At 35.0% G+C, this 20,568-nt stretch overlaps 1 protein-coding gene across 1 annotated transcript in view; it reads left to right on the top strand.

The window, feature by feature from the left end:
• LOC131151604 (uncharacterized) overlaps nt 1-20,568 on the top strand; it is a 30,037-nt gene that overhangs the window by 502 nt on the left and 8,967 nt on the right. The window contains exons 2-6 of the mRNA XM_058102864.1: nt 469-563; nt 2,905-2,962; nt 16,527-16,721; nt 19,488-19,564; nt 20,351-20,433. Of these exons, the coding sequence (XP_057958847.1) occupies nt 469-563; nt 2,905-2,962; nt 16,527-16,721; nt 19,488-19,564; nt 20,351-20,433 (508 nt within the window). The remainder of the gene's footprint in view (nt 1-468; nt 564-2,904; nt 2,963-16,526; nt 16,722-19,487; nt 19,565-20,350; nt 20,434-20,568) is intronic.

A 20,568-nucleotide genomic window follows, 5' to 3' on the forward strand; every position in this document is an offset into this window, starting at 1 on the left:
GGGTGATTTTATTAATTCCCTAGAAAAGGTGATTTTATTTGTAGTGATTAGCAAAGGGCTGTTTTTATTCGTAACTTTTTCCACAATGGAACTTTGTTTATATCTGATTGGCCAGGGAATAGCGTCATAGCGTAATTTGTATTTATATGCAGATTTAGAATTTTGAGTACTAGATTTTTTTCTCTCTCTTTCTTTCTCTCTGTTTTTTTTTTTTGTGCGCTTGAGAATGAGCTTTTGATACTGCTTTTTTTTTTTTGGAATAATCAATGGGGACATGTGTCTGTTTTCCTTAATCTGTTTCTGCTACATGGAGCTTTTGTTTTGGGAAGCCAAAAATCCTGTTGTTTTCCATTTGCCGGGAATTTGTGTCAAAATATTTTAAATATCATACTGTATGCTCTATTTCTGTCGAATATATATTTTCTGTAATTTTGGATGTTTGACATTGCAATGCTTTGTGTATGTTAGGGATTGATGCACCAACTTCACAGTCTTTTCTAAATTATGTGCTTTTGGCAATAGTCTATGGAGGCATGCTGTTATACAGAAAGAAAGCACTCAAGGTTCATATTCTGTATGCTTCATCTTTGTTATTCCCTTTTATCCCTTTTTCGGTTGAATAAGTGAGATTGCAATTTGATTGGAAGGTCCTTTTCACATGTAGAAAATTTGAGCAATTAGAAAGTCTATGAAGCTGAATGATACGAACTTTTAGGGTCCATTTGGATCAATGATTTTGTTTGTGGAAAGGAAAGGAAAGAAAAATAGGAAGAAAACTCATTTTACTTTACATTTTCTGAGAGGAAAATAGGAAGAAAACTCTTTTTACTTTACTTTTTCTCTCTAAAGCAAATACTATTAAAAATGAAAATTTATTCTAATTTGATTAAAAATTAAGAAAAATGAAATGTGATGTGTAAAATCAAATTGATTTGGTATATTTTTTATTTTCTTTCTCACTTTCTTTGATATTAAGCATGAAAAAAGTGGATCCCTTTGTATTTTTCTTTCCTTTCCCTATTGTATTTTATGTTCCAAACAGGACTGTAAATAAAACTTCTCAAAGAATGATGTTTAAATGAGAAGAGATGTTGAGATGCGTTAGGAAATGGACTAAGAAATATATAATGGAAATGGACACATATCAAACGTGTAGAGCAGCTCCAATGGGGCCTTAGCCTTGTATTGAAGTGAGTAAATTTGAATGCACGAACATGCTGCTGGTAATGGCGTGTGACTCTTCATGCAAGGTGAACTTACAAAAAAGTGCAAGGAGAAGCTTGAGATGGATGGATGAATTTGTGGAATAAAGATTTGAAGGGCTTTCATACATTATCAGTTTGTTTTCGTTCTTCTTCTTTGTTCTGTTTGTTGGAGAATATCTTGCCCACCATTTCTTGTACTCCTTTTCCCTTCTCAATAACATTTCTTGTTTTATCTAAGAACTTTGAAGCTGTAGCTCTTATATTCTGTATTTGCAGAAGAGGATGCATGCTTCTAGGTATTCATAATTATTATTTTAATTAACAATCATGCACTCATTTAAAGATATCCTCTGCCAGTGACATTTAGGGGGCATCTGGTAAAATTAAGTGTTAAGTGTTGAACATTGAATTTCAAATATGATTTTGTGAACCAGTTTTGAATTGAACTTGAACTAGACACTGAATCTAAAATATGAATTATTTTAACTATTTAGTATCTAATATATGAATATCTGTTGTTTTTCAATTTTAACCTTTGCAAAGCTTATAATTATTTGATAGAATTAATGAGCAATTACATAAGATAAAGTTTTTAATTTAACATAAATAGTACTTTCTTACCATATATTTAATTAATAATTATTAATGAAAAATCTTCTAAGTGATTCTTTCCTCTTTTCTTCCCCTCATCCCTTCCCCTTTTTTTGTGTTTCGTGTTTTGTTTTTGTTTTGCTTTACTTTTTCTTTTCTTTTTTTCCCCCTTTTGTAAGCTTGTTAGATATTTAGTAATTTTTTTTTGTTACACGCTCCAAATGTAATGAGAACTAAGATAAAACAATGAATATTTGGCTGTCTAAATTTTATTGAGCATGAATATTTCAAAAAAGGTTTCATATGCAATTTCAGAGAACCAAAATAGTGGTAGATTAATTGACTTGGAAGTTGGAAATAATAAGAGATTGTACACAATTTTTTATATTATGTAACCAATGGTTCTATCTTCTTTTGATGTAGTTCCTTCTCCCTTTTTTAATCTTCATTTTTTTCTTTTTCTTGAAACTTGTAAACAATTGTTGGACCTAAAATGAATATTAGGACACAACTTTCATATTCCTGTAGAATACATGGATTTTTAAGATGGGTGCGAACCGAAATTGACTCTTTGCAATGTTATGCTATGGGGGAGGGTGTGTTATAGAGTGTGTTGTTTCATATAATTAGAGATAGGTGCTCCAAGTCAACATCTTCATCCAGGTTTTTTTTTTATCATTGGACCCCAGTTAAAGGAATGGTTCTTTGAACCTTTGGCATGAGAAGCTTGCTTCTTTTATAGTTTTATTACATGAGTGATCAGGGAGTCCAAAGGGAAATTATTCTTCGACATTTAAGGATTGAAATGGTGGCCCATTTGAGACGTGATTTACTGTGAGTTGAATGTGTGAAATTGAGAGAAATCTTGAAAGATCTTTAAATTCATGTTTTAATTAGGAAATTACTTCTTGGAAACATTTTGATTACCGTTGTTGTAGTTGGGAGGAAGCAATTGAATTGATTAATATTTAGTCAGTTGTAACATTTACTTAAATGTTCTGTAGTTCTTCTAATTCTTATTTTAATAATAATCTAGGCTACTCTTCTTTTATGCAAATTCTCTTTTATGGTTCAGCATATGTGATTCTTGTTCTTTTGAATGGCACAGGCAAAATGGTATTACTATGTAATTCTTGGATTGGTGGATGTGGAGGCAAATTTTTTGGGTGAGTGACTTGTCATATTTAATGATTCACCATGCTGCATGAATTTACCTTAGTGTTACTTTTGACTGGTACATGTCTACCTTAAATAACCAATATGTTCACATCTATACAGCGACATAACTTTCCTTTGTTGGATTTTGAGTATTCATTTTATGATCTGCTGGTACTAACTACATTGATTCATTGTTTCTAAAAGAATGAAGACTTATTACGTACAATGATTTAAACTGGCAGTGTTTCATGTCTAACTTATACACAATATTTAGTTTGTTAAACTATATTGAGACTGTTGTCCCTAGTGTGGAGTCTAGAGAGGGGGGGGGGGTGAATGGACTCTTTTGTGGATTTTTGCTTCTCTACAAAATGAAAATCTTGGCAAGATACAAATGATTATATCACAATATATATAAAATAAACCCTGCACAAAATGTAAATAAAGGAGTGAAGAGAAGAGAAGCTTAACAAACAATATTAACGTGGTTTGGCCTCTTGCTTACGTCCACACCTTGAGACACACTCAAGGATTCCAAATCCACTATATGTACTCCTTAAGGATGTAGAAGCCTTTGCACCACCAAGGGAACAAATCCCTTCTTGCTCACAAAGAGCTTTTAAGCTAGGTTCACCAAGAACCCTTTACAACTTGAAGAAGATATAGTGGGTGTTGTTGATGTAGACGATGCTCCTTCAATGAGCTAATTACAACACAAAGAAAACCTCACACTAATATTTCAAGTATTGAATCACATACAAAATTAGAGAGCAAGAGAGATAGTGAGCACTAGATTTATGAACTAAGATGCAATGTGCTTGAAATGATGTTCACTAAATGTGAAGTACTAAAAAATTGTTTTAGAACAAGTTAGAAGCCTTATATTTATAGGCAAAATCGTGAACTAATCGTTTATAGCCGTTAGACACAAAAACTAGTCGTTAGACACAAAAACTAGTCGTTCTGTTATGAAAACGACCCAAACCGCGGATGGTTTCCACAAAACCGTGGACGGTTTCCTTCAAGCCAGTTTCTTAATTGGCTTCTGTCTAAAACCGTTGATGTACCTAGGGAAAACCATTAGCTGTTAGACACAAAAACTAGTCGTTTATAGCCGTTAGACACAAAAACTAGCCGTTCTGTTTTGAAAACGACCCACACCGCAGATGGTTTTCACAAAACCATCAATGGTTTCCTCAAATCGTGGACGGTTTCCTTCAAGCCAGTTTCTTAATTGGCTTCTGTTTGAAACCGTTGATGTACCTAGGGAAAACTGTTGATGGTTTTCCCTGTTTCCTCAAATCCTTGATTTTCTTCTATTTTAGGTACATAAAAATGATCTTAACCCTACCGGGACCAAATATATTAAAGTGTACAACACTTAAACCATTTAACCTTGTCCCATTATATACAAAATTGAGTTTAGGATATGCATCTCTGTCATCATATAAATCATGGTTTTGACTTTGAAAACTTGTGAGTGTAAAAACTATGAAAAACATATTTTACATGATGAATGATATCCGATATGCTATATGGACTAGTATGCTTGTGCAATTTGCTAAACTCTTGCTCAATAAGCTTGCATGAAACAGCACTAAAAGAGTTACAACAATTCTACCTCAAACATTCCCATTACATATGAATTCACACTTGATCCATTGGATGTGCTTGAGATCTTCCATTTGAGTGTCCACTTTGTTCTTTACAATTTAACCTGTATCTTCATGATTTCGTCACTTGCACCTTTCATAACTTGATATTCGAAGGTTAGTGACTTAGAACCACTAATGGGTTGTAATCAGCAAAATATGACAACTAAGATCATGTAGCCATAAGGCTAATAGAGACTTTCTATATTTTGATTTTCAAGTATGATAGATGCATGCAAAAAAATTTATGTTTTGTTGTGTATCTTTTAGCAACAAGATGATATCATCTTGTATGATGTTTTGGTGCTTTGGTAATTTGATAGATGCTCCATTTCTGGATAGGTAAAATGTGCAATTTCACCTAACATTTCTTGCTCCTTAACGTCTATATTATTGACAACATCACTCATGTAGTAGTTTGTGTTATTCCGTCTAACATGAAATAGGATAGGAATAGACATTCCCATTTTGAAATTTGGGAGTAATCATCCCTTGTCTATATCGTGTTATGAATTAATAATAATTTTTTTTTTTTGCTTTGTCATTTACTTTATGATGACTACACTTTTTCTTTTGTAAACTATCCAAATCCTATACTATCATCATTCTATTAGTACAAATAGAATAATCATAGGGCATCCCTAGACCACAAGGCTCCCTGCTTTGCGAGGGTGGGAATAGAATAATCATTTGGGAGCTTACAAAAGATGATGTAATGAAACCATAAAAAGATGACAATTTAAAAAAAAAATTATGAATTCATTGGACAAGACATGATTTTTCCCAAATTTTATTATTGGAATTTCTAGCGTCCTATTCCATATTGGATTGAATAACACAAGCTTTTGCATGATTTTTTTTTTTCTAAACTATTTATCTTTATACAATTTTTATTGCATTTTTCATCTTATTTCATTCTATTCCTAGGAATAAACCTTTTGTGAACCAAATATAACATAGGGACATAAGCAAATCTCTTGTTGTATTTTTATTCAAATGTATTTGGGAGTTGTATCTCATTGCAACGTACACACATGGGTGTGCAGATGTTTTACATCAATGAGAGGTAAGGAAGAACAGATTCACAGGATAGCTCTTCACATTCACAAGGAATATGTGGCTGAGACACCTATGTCATCTTCTCCCTCCTTCTCTTCTTCTTTGACCCCAAATGCCTCAATATCTAACCATTCTTATTTTACTCTACCTCTATCTTGCCTTCTCCATAAAGCTAAATTCAAAAAATTATCTCCATGATATTTTGCTTTCCATAACAATACTGTGATCCTATCTCAACTCCTATTATGAATTTGGCCCTCCTATTATGAATTTGGCCCAGAAAGTTGTGATTCCTTTTTCTGCTTCACCAAGTTGGGGTTGGTCAAGCATCGAACCAAGTGAGAATCAATTTAAATACCACACTTTCTGCAGAAATGGTCAGTCACTTGCACCTTGTTAAGTATGTGGCCCTCTCTAGCCATACAGCACATTGATGCCGAAGACTGTACATAGGACATTCTGCTACACCTGCCAACACTCCCTAAGCCATATGCAAACCTAGGAACCTTTCTGTATTCAGCTGGCAGACTTGGGCATCTCCAGTAGGTATAAGGGGCCTAAAGAATAACTCACTCGAAAAATGATTAGTTTGGAAGCTATCCCAAGTATAGAAATTCTGTCGTGTAATATTTAGTTCAAATGCCAGATCGTCTCCTCAGGGAATGCAGTTTAGTTCCAAAATTTGTGTAATTCCAAAAGAAATTAAGAAAAGACAAATTACTGAACACAGTTCATATTCAATTCCTAGGATTTTTGGAATTTTTGCAATGAAACTTAAAACAACGTAAATCCTAATTGGAAATTTATCATGCATAAAAATAAGTAAATAAATGCCAGATTCAATGCTAGAATAATGAAAGAAACAAATCCTGCAATCATTCTATTAAATAAAAATACTAACTTTAAACATAAACTCTTACAAAAATAAACTCTTAACTAAATAAAAATACTAACTTTAATAGTAAAAATACGCAAAGAAAATATTTAAATGCTAACAAAGACTCCAAATAAGAAAAACAAACTGAATAATGACCCAAACAAATATTAAAAATTCAATGCAAGACTTAAAAAAAAAACTGAATAATTTAAACTAAAATAAAATTCCAACCACAACTTTTTATTAAACAATTAAACTAAAGAAAGGGAGTAAAAGAGAGAAAAAGATTCAATTTAAAAACTAATTAACAATATTTAAATAACAAGAAAATCAAACTAATTTTTTTATAATAAAAATAGATCCAATAATTGTTTAAGATTCAAATAAAAAATAAGGAAAGAAAAAAGAGAGAGAGAGCCGTGTAATTGGAGAAGAATAGAGAAGAGGGGCCAAATGTGATGCTGCTGCTGCTGTGCTCTTGGGCTGCTCCTCCTGCCTCTTAAAAGAAAACCTAGCTACTCCAAAAGAGAAAAACAAAGAAAGCCTAGCTAAACCCTACATACCTCACTCACAAAAGCAACCTCCTTTATATCCTAAAAGAAACTAATAAAAAACCCCAGCCGTCCCAGCAAATTGAAGACCAGCGCATGGCCTCTCATGCGGCCCATTAACGTGGTCACATCAAAGAGGCCTTTATTGTTGTAGAGCTCTTTCTCAGCTTTCTCTAGAATTTTGAACCGTCTCGATTGGAGCTCGGATGAGAAAGTTACGCCCAGATTACGAAGTAATGTCGAAATAGTCCATAAAACAACGTATGGTAACTTCACGTCCGATTTCGACCTTGATGCAGTCAGTATTTCTCAAAATGCAAAACATGAAAATTATAAAGCGTTTTCTTATCTTTCTACAGCATTCTGAATCATCTGAATCGGAGGTCGGATGAGAGAGTTACGCACAGATTATGAAGTACTGTCGGTTTTTAGCTTCCAATAGTCGCCCTGCAATAAAAAAATACAAAAAATTTATAAATTCCTTAATAAAACCCGAATATTATAAATAGGGCACAATGTTAAAATATTGAGAGTAATTAGACATTTAATTAAAAATATAATTCGTAATGCATGAATTAAAGCATCTAATTACGCAATTTAAGTGCGTAATCACACCCCCTAACTAAAGTTTTGTTAGTCCCTAGCAAAATAAAAAAACTGAGAAAGCTACCAAATCCTATTTACCTCCTTTTTCACGGGAAACACGGTTGCATTTACCGAATGCAATAAGGCTTTAAACCCCTAGGTCGATCCTAGTGGACGAGTTGTAGTCTCGTGAAGGCTTCCAGGACGACACCCACAAACACCAATTCCAATGAATATTAAATGAATGTACATGCAACATGAATATACCATTTCACATACATGAATATCACTAAATTTCACACAAGCTCATCATATACAATACACTCAAAAAGGATGGGTTCACTCGTCATATGTGAGGAGGAGTGTCGCGATCAAACATCCCACATATTGCAAGGAACAAAAACTAAATGTATGGAGTTGACTAGTCTGAAAAGGATCCAGCCTATTTGTGAGGTGTCGGGTCTTTCACCCTAGCATCTTCTCACCTACTCGTCATACCCAACCAAGGCCACCCTAGATCAACTTATTCGCAAACCAGACGTGAATACATCTGAAGCATTAAGTGGTTGAAGAGTCTTCATATGTGGAGAACATGTGTCGTGTCCTTAACTTTTTGTGATATTTATGTGTTTTTGTGGTATTTATGTGGAGCGGGTATTAAAGGGTATAAGTCAGTGTTAATCATGACCTAATCATTCATATTCAATTTTTTTTTTTTAATATAATTTCTCACCCCCCTCCAACTAAAGTGGAACATTGTACTCAATGTGAAAGTATGGGGGAAGTAGAGCGTACCTGGGTGGAGAAGTAGTGGAAAAGAAAAACTGAAATTACAGAAAAATGTACCTGAAAATAAACTAAAAATAAAGTAAGGTAAAACAAAATGAAAAGAAGGGAAAGAAAAACATCACAGTCTGTCTGGCGGAGGCTCTGGAGGAATTTCATCTGGTGGGTGTTGGTCAATAAATTGAATCGGCGAGTCTCCAAATTTGAGTCGCCACAATGAATCAGTCTTGTTACCTGCACAAAAGTTAGCCTCAAATAAATTAATACGTTTTAAGGTACCAAACAAAACATGTGCAGACTACTTTCCTTGTTTGAACAAGAAAGGATCTTTATTCAGTATATTTTCTGGGAAAGTCACTTCTTTAAGAACCGGTCTTTGAGACAAAGTTGTCAGAGCAGTTATCTTTGGTTCATTAGAAGCATCAACATTAAAATTTTACCTGGCTCCTTGAAAGTTAAATTCTCACCAGTCTGCTCACCCTCTTTATCGGGTGTACCCATCACCTTATCGCTACGGGGATTTGTTTCGGCATTGCACTCCTTGATATTTAATCCAGTAGGGAATGATGGTTCCACGACTGTCAATCTTTGAGGGTAAGGTACCATAGGTTGGTACTCCTTACTGGTTTCGGTCTCCATGTTAACTGACTTCTTCGATTCTGAGCTTGCTTCCTTTGATTTTTCTTTGATCTCATCTATCTCAATTGTAACTTCAGCTGTCGGGACAACTATTTGTTTGTCGATGAGTATCTTAGGTTGGGAAACTTCTTTTCCACTTCTCGAAATAATAACGACCTCCGCTGTCTCAAGAGAAACATTATGTATTTGTTGCTGTTGGTGCTGGTATTCTTGAGGATTATGTTAAGGTTCTACTAGAAATTTCCCTTTTTCTAAGATATTCAATTGCGTGCTCATCTCATTAATGGTGTCCTGCAATTTATTTATGGCCTTAGTGTACTGATTGTTAGTTGTGACTTGAATTTGCATGAACTATTGAAAGACATCCTCAATAGACTTCTCCAGTGGAGTAGGTGCTGCATTAGATTGAAATCCTGAAGGTGCATAGCTCTGAGAGATCTGTTGTGGCTGATATTGATGCTGAAAGGTAGCCTGATGATATGACGATTGATAAGGGGGTGCATAGGACTGGGAAGGTTGATTCCAAAGTTGCTGTGTACTATTTTCCTTTTTCATCTCCATAGCCCCCACTCTTCTGGTGAGTTCAGCCAGATGTGCTTCAACACAAAAATCATCTTTCTGTTCATACCACTCTCCACCATGTACTGTTCTCAATGGTTGAGCTGCAATTGGTCTTCTGTCAATCACAGTGTTCCATTGCTGAGCACAATTAGCTAAATGATCCAGAAAATCCAATGCCTCATCAGGTTCCTTGTTGAAAAAATATCTTGAACACATAGTATGAACGAACTGTTTCGATTTAGGAGTCAACGCAGTGTAGAAATAGTTGATCAGGTCCCATGATTCAAATCTATAGTGATAACACATGTTAACCAGACCTCTAAATCTCTCCCAGTTTTCATGAAATGTCTCATAAACTCCTTGCATGAATCGACTGATCTGTTCCTACAAAAATTGAGTTCTCTGTAAGGAAAAAAATTTATGCAGAAATTCGTTTTACATATTAGCCCAACTAGAGATAGAATTAGGCCTAAGAGAATTAAACCATGTCTTAGCCTTGTCTTTCAATGAAAAAGGAAATAGACGCAATCTTATTGCCTAATTAGTAGTAGCCCCATCTATAAATGTAACACATGCAAGCTCAAAATCATTTAAATGTTGATACGGATTTTGACACTCCATCCCATAAAATTGAGGTATCACAGATGTCATTTCAGGCTTAATGTTAAAGTTCTTTGCATTATCAGGCAATATGATGCAAGATGGTTGTGTGGTTCGTGTGGACTCCAAAAAATTCATAAGCGTATGTGGTGCAGGTGCAGCCATATTTTCTTCAAAAATCAAAATTTTTTTTTTTTTTTTTTTTTCTTTTTCATGAGAAAAATTAAAATAACGAGAAAAACACTAGTTTGAAACTAAAACTGACATTCCTCGGCAACGGCGTCAAAAACTTGATTCACTCGAAAAATGAGTAACTCGGAAGTTATCCCAAGTATAGGAGTTCTGTCATGTAATATTTAGCTTAAAGGCTAGATCGTCTCCTAAGAGAATACGGTTTAGTTCCAAAATTTGTGTAATTCTAAAAGAAATTAAGAAAAGACAAATTACTGAACATGGATTAGATTTAGTTCTTGAGATTTTTGGAATTTTTGCAATAAAACTTAAAACAACGTAAATCCTAATTGGAAATTTGTCATGCATAAAAATAAGTAAATAAAGGCCAGATTCAATGTTAGAATAATGAAAGAAACAAATCTTGCAATCATTCTATTAAATAAAAATACTAACTTTAAACAAAACCCAAACAAAAATAAACTCTAACTAAATAAAAATATTAACTTTAATAGTAAAAATACCTAAAGAAAATATTTAAATGCTAACAAAGACTCCAAATAAAAAAAAAAAACTGAATAATGACCCAAACAAATATTAAAGATTCAACGCAAGACTTAAAAAAAAACAATCTAAGCTGAATAATTTAAACTAAAATAAAATTCCAACCACAACTTTTATTAAACAATTAAATTAAAGAAAGGGAGTAGAAGAGAGAGAAAGATTCAATTTAAAAACTAATTAACAATATTTAAATAACAAGAAAATCAAACTAGTTTTTTTATAATAAAAATAGATCCAACAATTGTTTAAGATTCAAATAAAAAGTAAGGAAAGAAAAGAGAGAGAGAGAGAGAGCCGTGTAATTGGAGAAGAATAGAGAAGAGGGGCCGAATGTGATGCTGCTGCTACTGTGCTCTTAGGCTGCTCCTCCTGCCTCTCAAAAGAAAACCTAACTACTCCAAAAGAAAAAAACAAAGAAAGCCTAGCTAAAAGAAACCTCCTTTATATCCTAAAAGAAACTAATAAAAAACCCCAGCCGTCCCAGCAAATTGAAGACCAGCGCATGGCCTCTCATGCGGCCCATTAACGTGGTCACATCAAAGAGGCCTTTATTCATTTTTTTTCTTCTTTCTTTTGTTAACACATGGCCGGTTCTGCACTTTAAGCCTAATTTTGACGTAGTAAACGTCTGTATCTCTCAAAGCTCGAAACATGAAAGTTGTAGAGCTCTTTCTCAACTTTCTCCAAAATTTTGAATCGTCTCGATCGGAGCTCGGAGGAGAAAGTTATGCCCAGATTATGAAGTAATGTCGAAATAGTTCATAAAACAACATATGGTAACTTCACCTCTGATTTCGACCTTGATGCAGCCAGTATTTCTCAAAACGCAAAACATGAAAATTGTAGAGCGTTTTCTTATCTTTTTACAGCATCCTGAATCATCTGAATCGGAGGTCGGATGAGAGAGTTACACACAGATTACGAAGTACTGTCGGTTTTTAGCTTTCAATAGTTGCTCTGCAATAAAAAAATACCAAAAATTCATAAATTACTCAATAAAATCCAAATATTATAAATATGACACAATATTAAAATATTGAGAGTAATTAGGCATTTAATTAAAAATATAATTCGTAATGCATGAATTAAAGCACCTAATTACGCAATTTAGGCGTGTAATCAAAGAACTTCATGTTGGTGATGAACATGTTTGCACATTGTCCACACTGATTCCTCTTCCTTATTCTCTAATTCTCACAAATTTCATCTCTTTAATGTTTAACATGTTCCTTCCATTACCAAGCCTCTTTGTTTTGTTCAACATTCACCAAGGCAATCACTCTTTCCACTGTGTTGTGAAGGACAAAACATCCAAGAGAGCTCTCACTCTAGGCACAACAATCTATTGGAGGGCACCATTTCCTAATTCTGCTAATAACTGACATCCCACCACTCTTCCTCATCGAGCCACTATCGAGGACTAGCACGGATGGTTGGGTCATCCCCAGTTTAGAATAATGACTAAAATTGTCATCGAGCAATTAAAATTGTTGATGAGCATAATCTTCCATGCTCATCTAGCCAATTCATAAGTCAAAATTGTTCTGCTCGTTGTCTTGGGAAACTTTATTGCCTTCTCTTGTCATCTATTGCTCTTGCTGCTATAGTCCCTTTGGAATTAATTTGCTTTAATGCATGTGACCGGCCCCTATTTCTCATCTAATAAATATCGTTATTTTGTTCTATCTTTTTTCGATTTTCAGGAAAATACTTGATTCTAACCCGTGGTGCATGAAAAATAACCTCCTGCAATTTTTATTCAATTTCAACACATGATTGAACCTCAATTTAATTCTGAAATCGAGGTTGTTAATTTTTATTCCATCTTGCGCCCCGAAATTTGCACTTGTCATTCTTCTCATGCCTTGCTATCCTACAAACACCCCATTCCTCATGTCCTCACTGCATCAGTCAAGAAGTTGATTCCACTTTATTTATAGAAGCCAACAAGGCTCCTTATTGGTGAGCACAAAACTGTTTACTCAACTTCACAACTCTAGTAATAAATACAAAATTTATTTTGACTTTTCGCTTTCTTTTTGTTGGATTATATTGAAACTTAGGGCCTATTTATTTGTGGAAAATATTTTTTATTTTTCAATCCATTTTTTGAGAGAAATATAAATTGCCGCTTTATTTTCCAGTTCTCTAGAATTTATGTGGGTAACTTGGAAAAAAAAAAGTTTTCCTACTTTCCTGTACAAATATAGAAAAACTAGAAAACAAAGCATCATTTTTGTAATTATTTGGAAGACCGAAAACAGAAAATGAAAACTGTTTTCCACAACTAAACAGGCTCTAAATGTTGCAAAATGGTTATGTTTATAATGTTTTGATGGGTTTTCTGTACTCTAGTCATTGGCACCTGCATCAAGTGTCAAGTTCTTGTCACATCCACCTCTTGACATCATGGCTAGTAGACAAGATCATATCTAATATTGAAGTTAATTAAGTTTTGAGAATACAAAATAAAATTATATATTTACATCTTAATACTTGAAAATAACCAGAAATTGAAACCTCAGTCACCATACAGTTCATTTCTTTAAATAGCACAAACTGTTTGCACAGTAAGCATTCCATATGGTAATAAATTTTTAGTACATCTGCTTGGAATATTATCAATGCATTATTTCAAGTGTTCCTACAAATGTCAGAGTCAAGGCACTTCCTTCTTTCTGCAGATTGGCTAGAAGCCTTTTTGAGTTATCTTGGTGGATAAGGACTTAGGCATATTACGGAAGTGTAATTTGGAAACTGTTTGATTACCACTATATCTAAAAGCTTGAGCTGTTAAGTCGTGGGCCAACAATGTAGTGTTTTCTACCAAAATAGGGTTATAAAGAATTCAAAATGCATAACTAGTGTACATTTTACAAAAGTAGGCCAATCTTCATTGTAGAGAAGTGGATAGCCTCAATTTCTGTGCTGGGAAGGAAGGAGGGGTTTATGCTGTCCTTTATGCATTAAAAAAAAAAAACGATTGCCCAATCAAATAAGCTGGGATTTGTAAAATTTTGCAGAAAATAGGGGAGACCCTTTCCAAGCTCATTGCCATTTATCTTGCAAAATTTTGCCTTCAGCTTGACAGGATTTGTAGATGCTTTAGATCTCAAATGAAGATGAGCTGGGGAAAGAGCTCCTGGTCCACCTTATACACGGCAAGGTGGCCATCATTGAAGATTGTGTTGATGATGCTGTAAGTGATGTTGACCTAGCCACTGGACTCTGAGAGGTGGTGATGTTGAAGGGAAACTAGCTGTTGTTGGGTGAGGGGTTTGGTGCTGGTCAGGATGTGGAACTGCACCAGCTGAACGTTTTTATCGTTGGTGAGGGAGTTGAGGTGCCCCTTTGAGGCCAGAGAAGTTGGCATCAGAGGTTGCAAAATGGTGACTGCCTGGATTGGTATTTTCAATCACAGCCAAGTCATTGAGAAACCATTATTATTATATATTATATATTTCTTTTTTCTAAAAAGAATACTATTACATTGCAAGATCCCAGGGGAGAATTTGAGATCAAATGCTGAATGATTATTAACTTTTAAACTAGATGCAACTGGGGCAGCTAATTGTGGTCAATCAGAGAATAGATTGATAATCATCAAAGGAGATTGATGGGAAGGAGAGGGAAAAAATTAATTTTGTTTTTAAAAAATAGGAAATCGATAAAGATATTGAAAGGATCATTCTATTGTTATGATTAATTCTGAACCAGAACGCTCTGGCGCCTCATGTCCATTTTGGTTGAAGGGATCGTTTGAATCCGATGAAAAATTTCACTGCAAGTGAAGGGATCGTCTTTTGGGGTATGATTATTTTGAAGAATCAATGCAGTTGTCATAGTTGCAGTTGACAGAGACGATCATGTATCAATCCCTCCCCATCTCAACAACCATCAATGATCAGATCATTTTTCGATCATCTGCAGGTCTTGGTGAACCAACCTCAACATAGTGGTGCTGATGATGGGTGTGTACAGGAGGAGGCAAGGGAGGCACTACAACTGGGAGTGGTGGAGGGTGGATGGAGGGGTGTAGATGCAGATGGAATTGATACCTGATGCTTGGGTCTTCCATGTGGGCATTGTGGGGTCTGAAACTGCAGGCAGCTAACTGTTGGGATCTTTAAGATGCGGATTAGAATTTCTGTAATTTGCTTTCAGAGTTTCCATTTTAGTGTCTTGAATTTTCAAGAAGCCTATTTATTTGTGAAAAACTCCAACAATGTATATTAAACTTAACAATCCCCCACACTTATGGCTCTGTTGCATCTGGAGAGAGAAACAAAATATAAATAACACCGATTACAGGTAAAGTTGTCACCATGTGACTTGGATGTCATGGGTTCGAGACGTGGAAACAGTCTCTTGCAAAAATGCAAGGTAAGGCTGCTGCGTATTTTTTGCAATATTTGGAATGTTTCGGGGGCTGTGAATGGAGCGTAATGTGCATATAATTTTCAGGGAAGTTGTCGTATTTGCTGGTTTGGGAGAAGATGCATTATTTGGCTTCTCTTTGGTGTGTGGGTCATGGGAATTTAAAGATGGCTGCTTTTCAGATATTCAGCATGATTGGCGATGTTTGTTTGATTGTTAGATTGCACTGGTTTTATTTGTACTTTTTCATATTCAATTTTCTCTGTTTTTTTTTTGGTTTGGACAGCCTTTGCTAAGGAGATGTCTTATTCTCCTGGTTGCAAATTCATAATCTATTATAGAATTCTTCTTTTGCTATCAAAGAAGGAAAATGCGCGTATTATAGACCCATTGTGATCTGCCCTTCCTCAGATCCTGCATATGCAGGAGCTTCGTGCACCGGGCTGCCCTGCAGGGAATATGATAATTTTTAACCACCACACAATGAACATGAGCAACTAAACTAGAACCCAGGATCTTCTGGCAACCATAGCTCTAATACCATGTTCAGCAACCAGCCAACCACTTTTCCCTAAAAGCTTAAGCTGTAAGGCTTTGGGCCAGCAATGTTTATCAAGCTTTAACAGAAACCACTTTAATTATTCTAGATTTCTGTCTGGATAACAATAATGGATCTGTGCTTGGGAAGTTATTTCTTTCCTAAGAAAATTCGCAGAGGGAAGACAATATAATAGTGCAACTTTCCTTAGTCATGCAGGTCTCTCAGCTGTATCCAGTATGCAGGTACAGTGTTTAGTATCCTTGATCAAAGGCTGCACCATTATAACAATGTGCATCTGTTAGTTAAATCTCATGAGAAATTTTCAATTTTGTTCTAAATCAAATGATGATAATTGTTTAGAAACAGGGAATGCTAAATTAGGCATTAAGACTGCAGGAAGTGAGAACTGATAGGAGACACATTACTTAGTTGACTCAATGGAATATGACTAAGACTGCAATCATGATGCATCTAACTATATGGTCTTGCAACCACCACAGGATCAATGGTTCTTTTAGAGTTGTCAGTATTAAGACTTATATTTGTTGATTTGAACGAATTTATCAACATGGTAAGTTGGTAACTGGTCAATCCTTATTTCATTTGCAGTTGTCAAGGCATATCAGTACACATCCTTAACAAGTGTTATGCTTCTGGACTGTTGGTCAATCCCATGCGTCATTGTTCTCACATGGATTTTCTTGAAAACAAGATACAGATACCAAAAGTTTGCTGGTGTAGCTGTCTGTGTTGCTGGTCTTGTTTTGGTTGTTTTCTCAGATGCCCATTCAAGTGATCGAGCAAGTAAGTGACTCATGCTTCTCTCTTGTTAATTGTAGATTAGTTTTTTTTCTTTATCTTCTTCTGATTGCAGTGTCTGCCTTTATAACCCCTTTCTTTCAGTGGGCAGGTGGTGTTAACATACACGCACGCGCGCGCACACACACACCAATACACCATATAGCGTTTGGAGCTCTCAAATTTTTAATATGGTTTCCTCTAGATTAAAACAATCAGGATCTCAAGTAGCATTATGAACTCCTACATTTAAAACTAAATAGTAAGGGGATTTTTGGAACTGTTGTTTTTCTAGTAAGGTGATGCAATTTCTTGTGAAACAAAGTTGAAACAATCTGGAACTCAACTAGGGCTAGGTAATCTTACTCTTTACTAACTGAAATAATTAAGTCAGGCATCCTATACAATCCTTTTAGTTTTTAAACACATTACGTGCAAAATTAATTTACTATTTTGTTCTAAATCATATTTTGTATGACACTGAATTTTTCATGGACAATAGAATTAAATATGAATCTTAAGTCAATAAGTGAGCAAAATTTAAATGCTTCCTGAGTGCTTAAGTGGCTTATAACAAGTTCGCATATTAGGTAAAGGTGGAAATGAATTACTTATTTATGTGAGCCCTGTAAAATTACCTCCAATTTTGTAAGTGAATTGATGGATGTGAGGTCAAGATGGCATCTATTATATGCACTGATTTTCTTTGTTTTCACCAGCTTTGGCACTTCTGGATTTTTTTTCTGCACTTTTCCTCATTGATTGATACCTTGGAAGATTTATGACAGGTTGATCTTTTTTACTAACTATTGTTGGTATGATTTAAATTGCTGAAATAATGGCAGCCCACAAAAATTAAAATGGTCTTGCTTATAATTTTTAGAAGGTTGTACCACTGTATCAATGTGCTTTACAGTTGGTGGATTTTCCCTCTTTTTCAAAGGGGTTTTCAAGGTTCATGGGATTTCTTGCCTTAACAGGGATTAGGATTAACAAATTTAGAATTATGCTATTGACATGAATGGTACCAAGGGGTAGGATGGCTTGTGATATTAGTTTTTAAAGTGATGAAGGTAGAAGGGGGATAACTTTTATTGGAGGCTGTGATGTGAAATTTCTAAAAATAACTCCATGTTTGGGAGCTTGAATTTTGGACTTTGGATTTGGGTTTATGTGGATTTGGATAAAATGCAATACAAAATTGTATTGAGTTTCGTTTAAATCCATATAAATCGAAATCCAAGACTTGAATCCATGCTCTCAAACACAACCCCCAAGTCTCTGGAAATTTTTGATTTCACCAGTTTTAGATTTCAGGTAAATGGAGTGATGACTGAGAGGGCAGAATGAAATCATGAGTTATAAAAATAAGCTGCTAGGCTGAAAAGATTGGGATAATGAAGGTTTGATTGCTTGAAGTGATTACTGCAATGCTAGAAATTGAAGAAGATTGATCCCAAGAACATAACCTTGTGGTAGTTAAATCTAGAATTTGTTGGGCCTTCACAGTTCACATACATTCATTTTTCTTTAATATAAAATTTGGGCATACAGAGCATCCTTTTTTTCTTTTTAATTGTGCAGAAAATTTTTACTCCTATGAAATTTAACATTTTTTTTCAAAGTGATTTAATATTGAGCATCCCAATCATTCTGTGATTTTCATGCTCCCCTGGTCCCCACAATTAATAGTTATCAGAGCATTGGCTTATGTGGATGCTAGAGCGTTAAATCTTAGAATCCGCACATTTTGCAGCTGGCCCTTGTAATTTGACATCTTTGTATAGACTTAGGTAACTTTTTTGGACTACTTGTACGCAAAGAGATTTAAGGGTTCTTCCAGTTTTTCTTTTTCTTTTCTTTTTTTAAATGGGGTAATGCAAACTAAAAGTTGAGACAATTATTATGAGCTAATGCATTTCTGGGCATGTGCTACATGGCCCAAAAGAGGAGGGTGTTTTCCTCATCTTAAACTTTGTCCTGCCCCTCACCAAGGTTTGTTCTGGATACCTCCAACATGAATGTCCCATGATCAAACAGTTGGGCTACAGGACTATTCTCTGGGGGAATTTTTGAAATAATATTTGTCCTTTGATGCTTATTCCATAATAAATCACTTCTTTTGATTGTTTCACTTATATTCCATTTAGTTGCTGAGAAATGGAGGGAGAGTCTTAACAAATATGGGTTCTTAGAAAATTATCCTTTCAATCTATATTAATGCAAAAATACACTACATTCTATTTCTTATTCTGCTTACCATCTCACTTAAGGGAAGATTGATTTATATAATCACCATTTGCATGCTGGAGCAGACTCTTGCCCAAATGTAGCTATTAGATTACCACTTTACCTAAAATCTTAAGCTATTAGGTTATGGGCCAACAATATATATTCCCATTACAGGGAATAAAATACTTTTTCAAACACCACACAAGAAACACGGGCAAGGAGACTAGAACCCAGGACCTCCTGATAACCAGCTTTCATACCATCTTAGTTTACCACTTTACCTAAAAGCTTCAGCTATTAGGTTGTGGGCCAACAATGTATATCAAGCTTTGACAGTAGCATAGAGAGATAAATGGCCCATGTGTTCTAATAAGTGCAGTTTGTTCAGAATTACATCACAAGCATGGTTGGATATAAAATTGCTGCTGATCATGAATCTACATTATCATGGGTTATAAACTTGCAGTCTGTCATAAGGTGTTCTAAAATGTGTCTCTATGTAGTATATTTTGATGTTTTATAGTATATTATGGCTTGTAGGTGGGAGCAACCCTATTAAAGGAGATTTGCTTGTGGTCTCTGGGTCTATGCTTTATGCTGTCAGTAATGTCAGTGAGGTAAAGTTACTTTTACTTTGTCTGTCTTGACTTCTATATAGGAGATGCAATGGGGCCTTGTAATGGTTTGTTTGAAACATGTTTGAAAAGGTTCTGGGATTCCAAAAATAAGACCCTCACCATCTCTCCCACTTCCATGTCCTTAGGATTCCTTTTATATATTTTTCCCCTCTTTTGCAACCTCTAACTCTCTTCTTTATCTTCTTTTTCCATGTCCTCTACTGTGCTTTGGTCCTTCCTCTCTTTCATGCTTCATGTTTCTTCCCCTCTTTTTCCTTTTCCCCTCCTTTTTGGCCCCTACCCCGGAAGGTTTAACTCTAGAAACTGAAGTTGTATTTCCACATTCCACCTGTGCAATTGGGGCAGAATAATGCTTGATCAAGATGCCTTAAACAAGTGCAATGCTGTTTGGGACGCCATTAGTCCTCAATTGAACAAATCCCCTAGTTTGCTTCTTATTGAGAGTGTTGTTTTTGAAGCAAAGTCTTTTAGGCCAATGAACAGCCCTAGATGTCCATGGAAGCAATGAAGGCCAACGTGGCTGTTGTGGTTTTTTTTCTTGTGCTAGCTCTTGATATATTTTGGGATTTTGTTTGTGCGCGTGTGTGTGTTCAAATATTTATCTCTATAGGTGGCAGTTTTTAAGAAATGCACTTGTTTCTTGATTCGCATTAGTCACTCGAGCTCAAATAGAGATTTTTTTTTCATTAAATGCATAGATCCCAAATTTTATTGAGAGATTTGTTCACATTTTCCTGCTTAATGCTTGTTTCCTGTTTTATGCAGGAGTTTCTTGTGAAAAGTGCTGATCAAACTGAACTCATGGCAATGTTGGGCTTTTTTGGTGCAATTGTCAGTGCTTGCCAAATGTATCCTTGTTTTCTAGGCAAATTGGTGAAGTTAATTTTATATTTGTGACAATTACATTTTTTGCCTTTTAATGATTTTGTTTATATTTACCTTGCATTTTTAATTTTCTTTAAATTGACATGCACACGCATTCA

The sequence above is a fragment of the Malania oleifera genome, chromosome 3 (assembly GCF_029873635.1).
Source record: "Malania oleifera isolate guangnan ecotype guangnan chromosome 3, ASM2987363v1, whole genome shotgun sequence".
Taxonomy (NCBI): Eukaryota; Viridiplantae; Streptophyta; class Magnoliopsida; order Santalales; family Ximeniaceae; genus Malania; species Malania oleifera.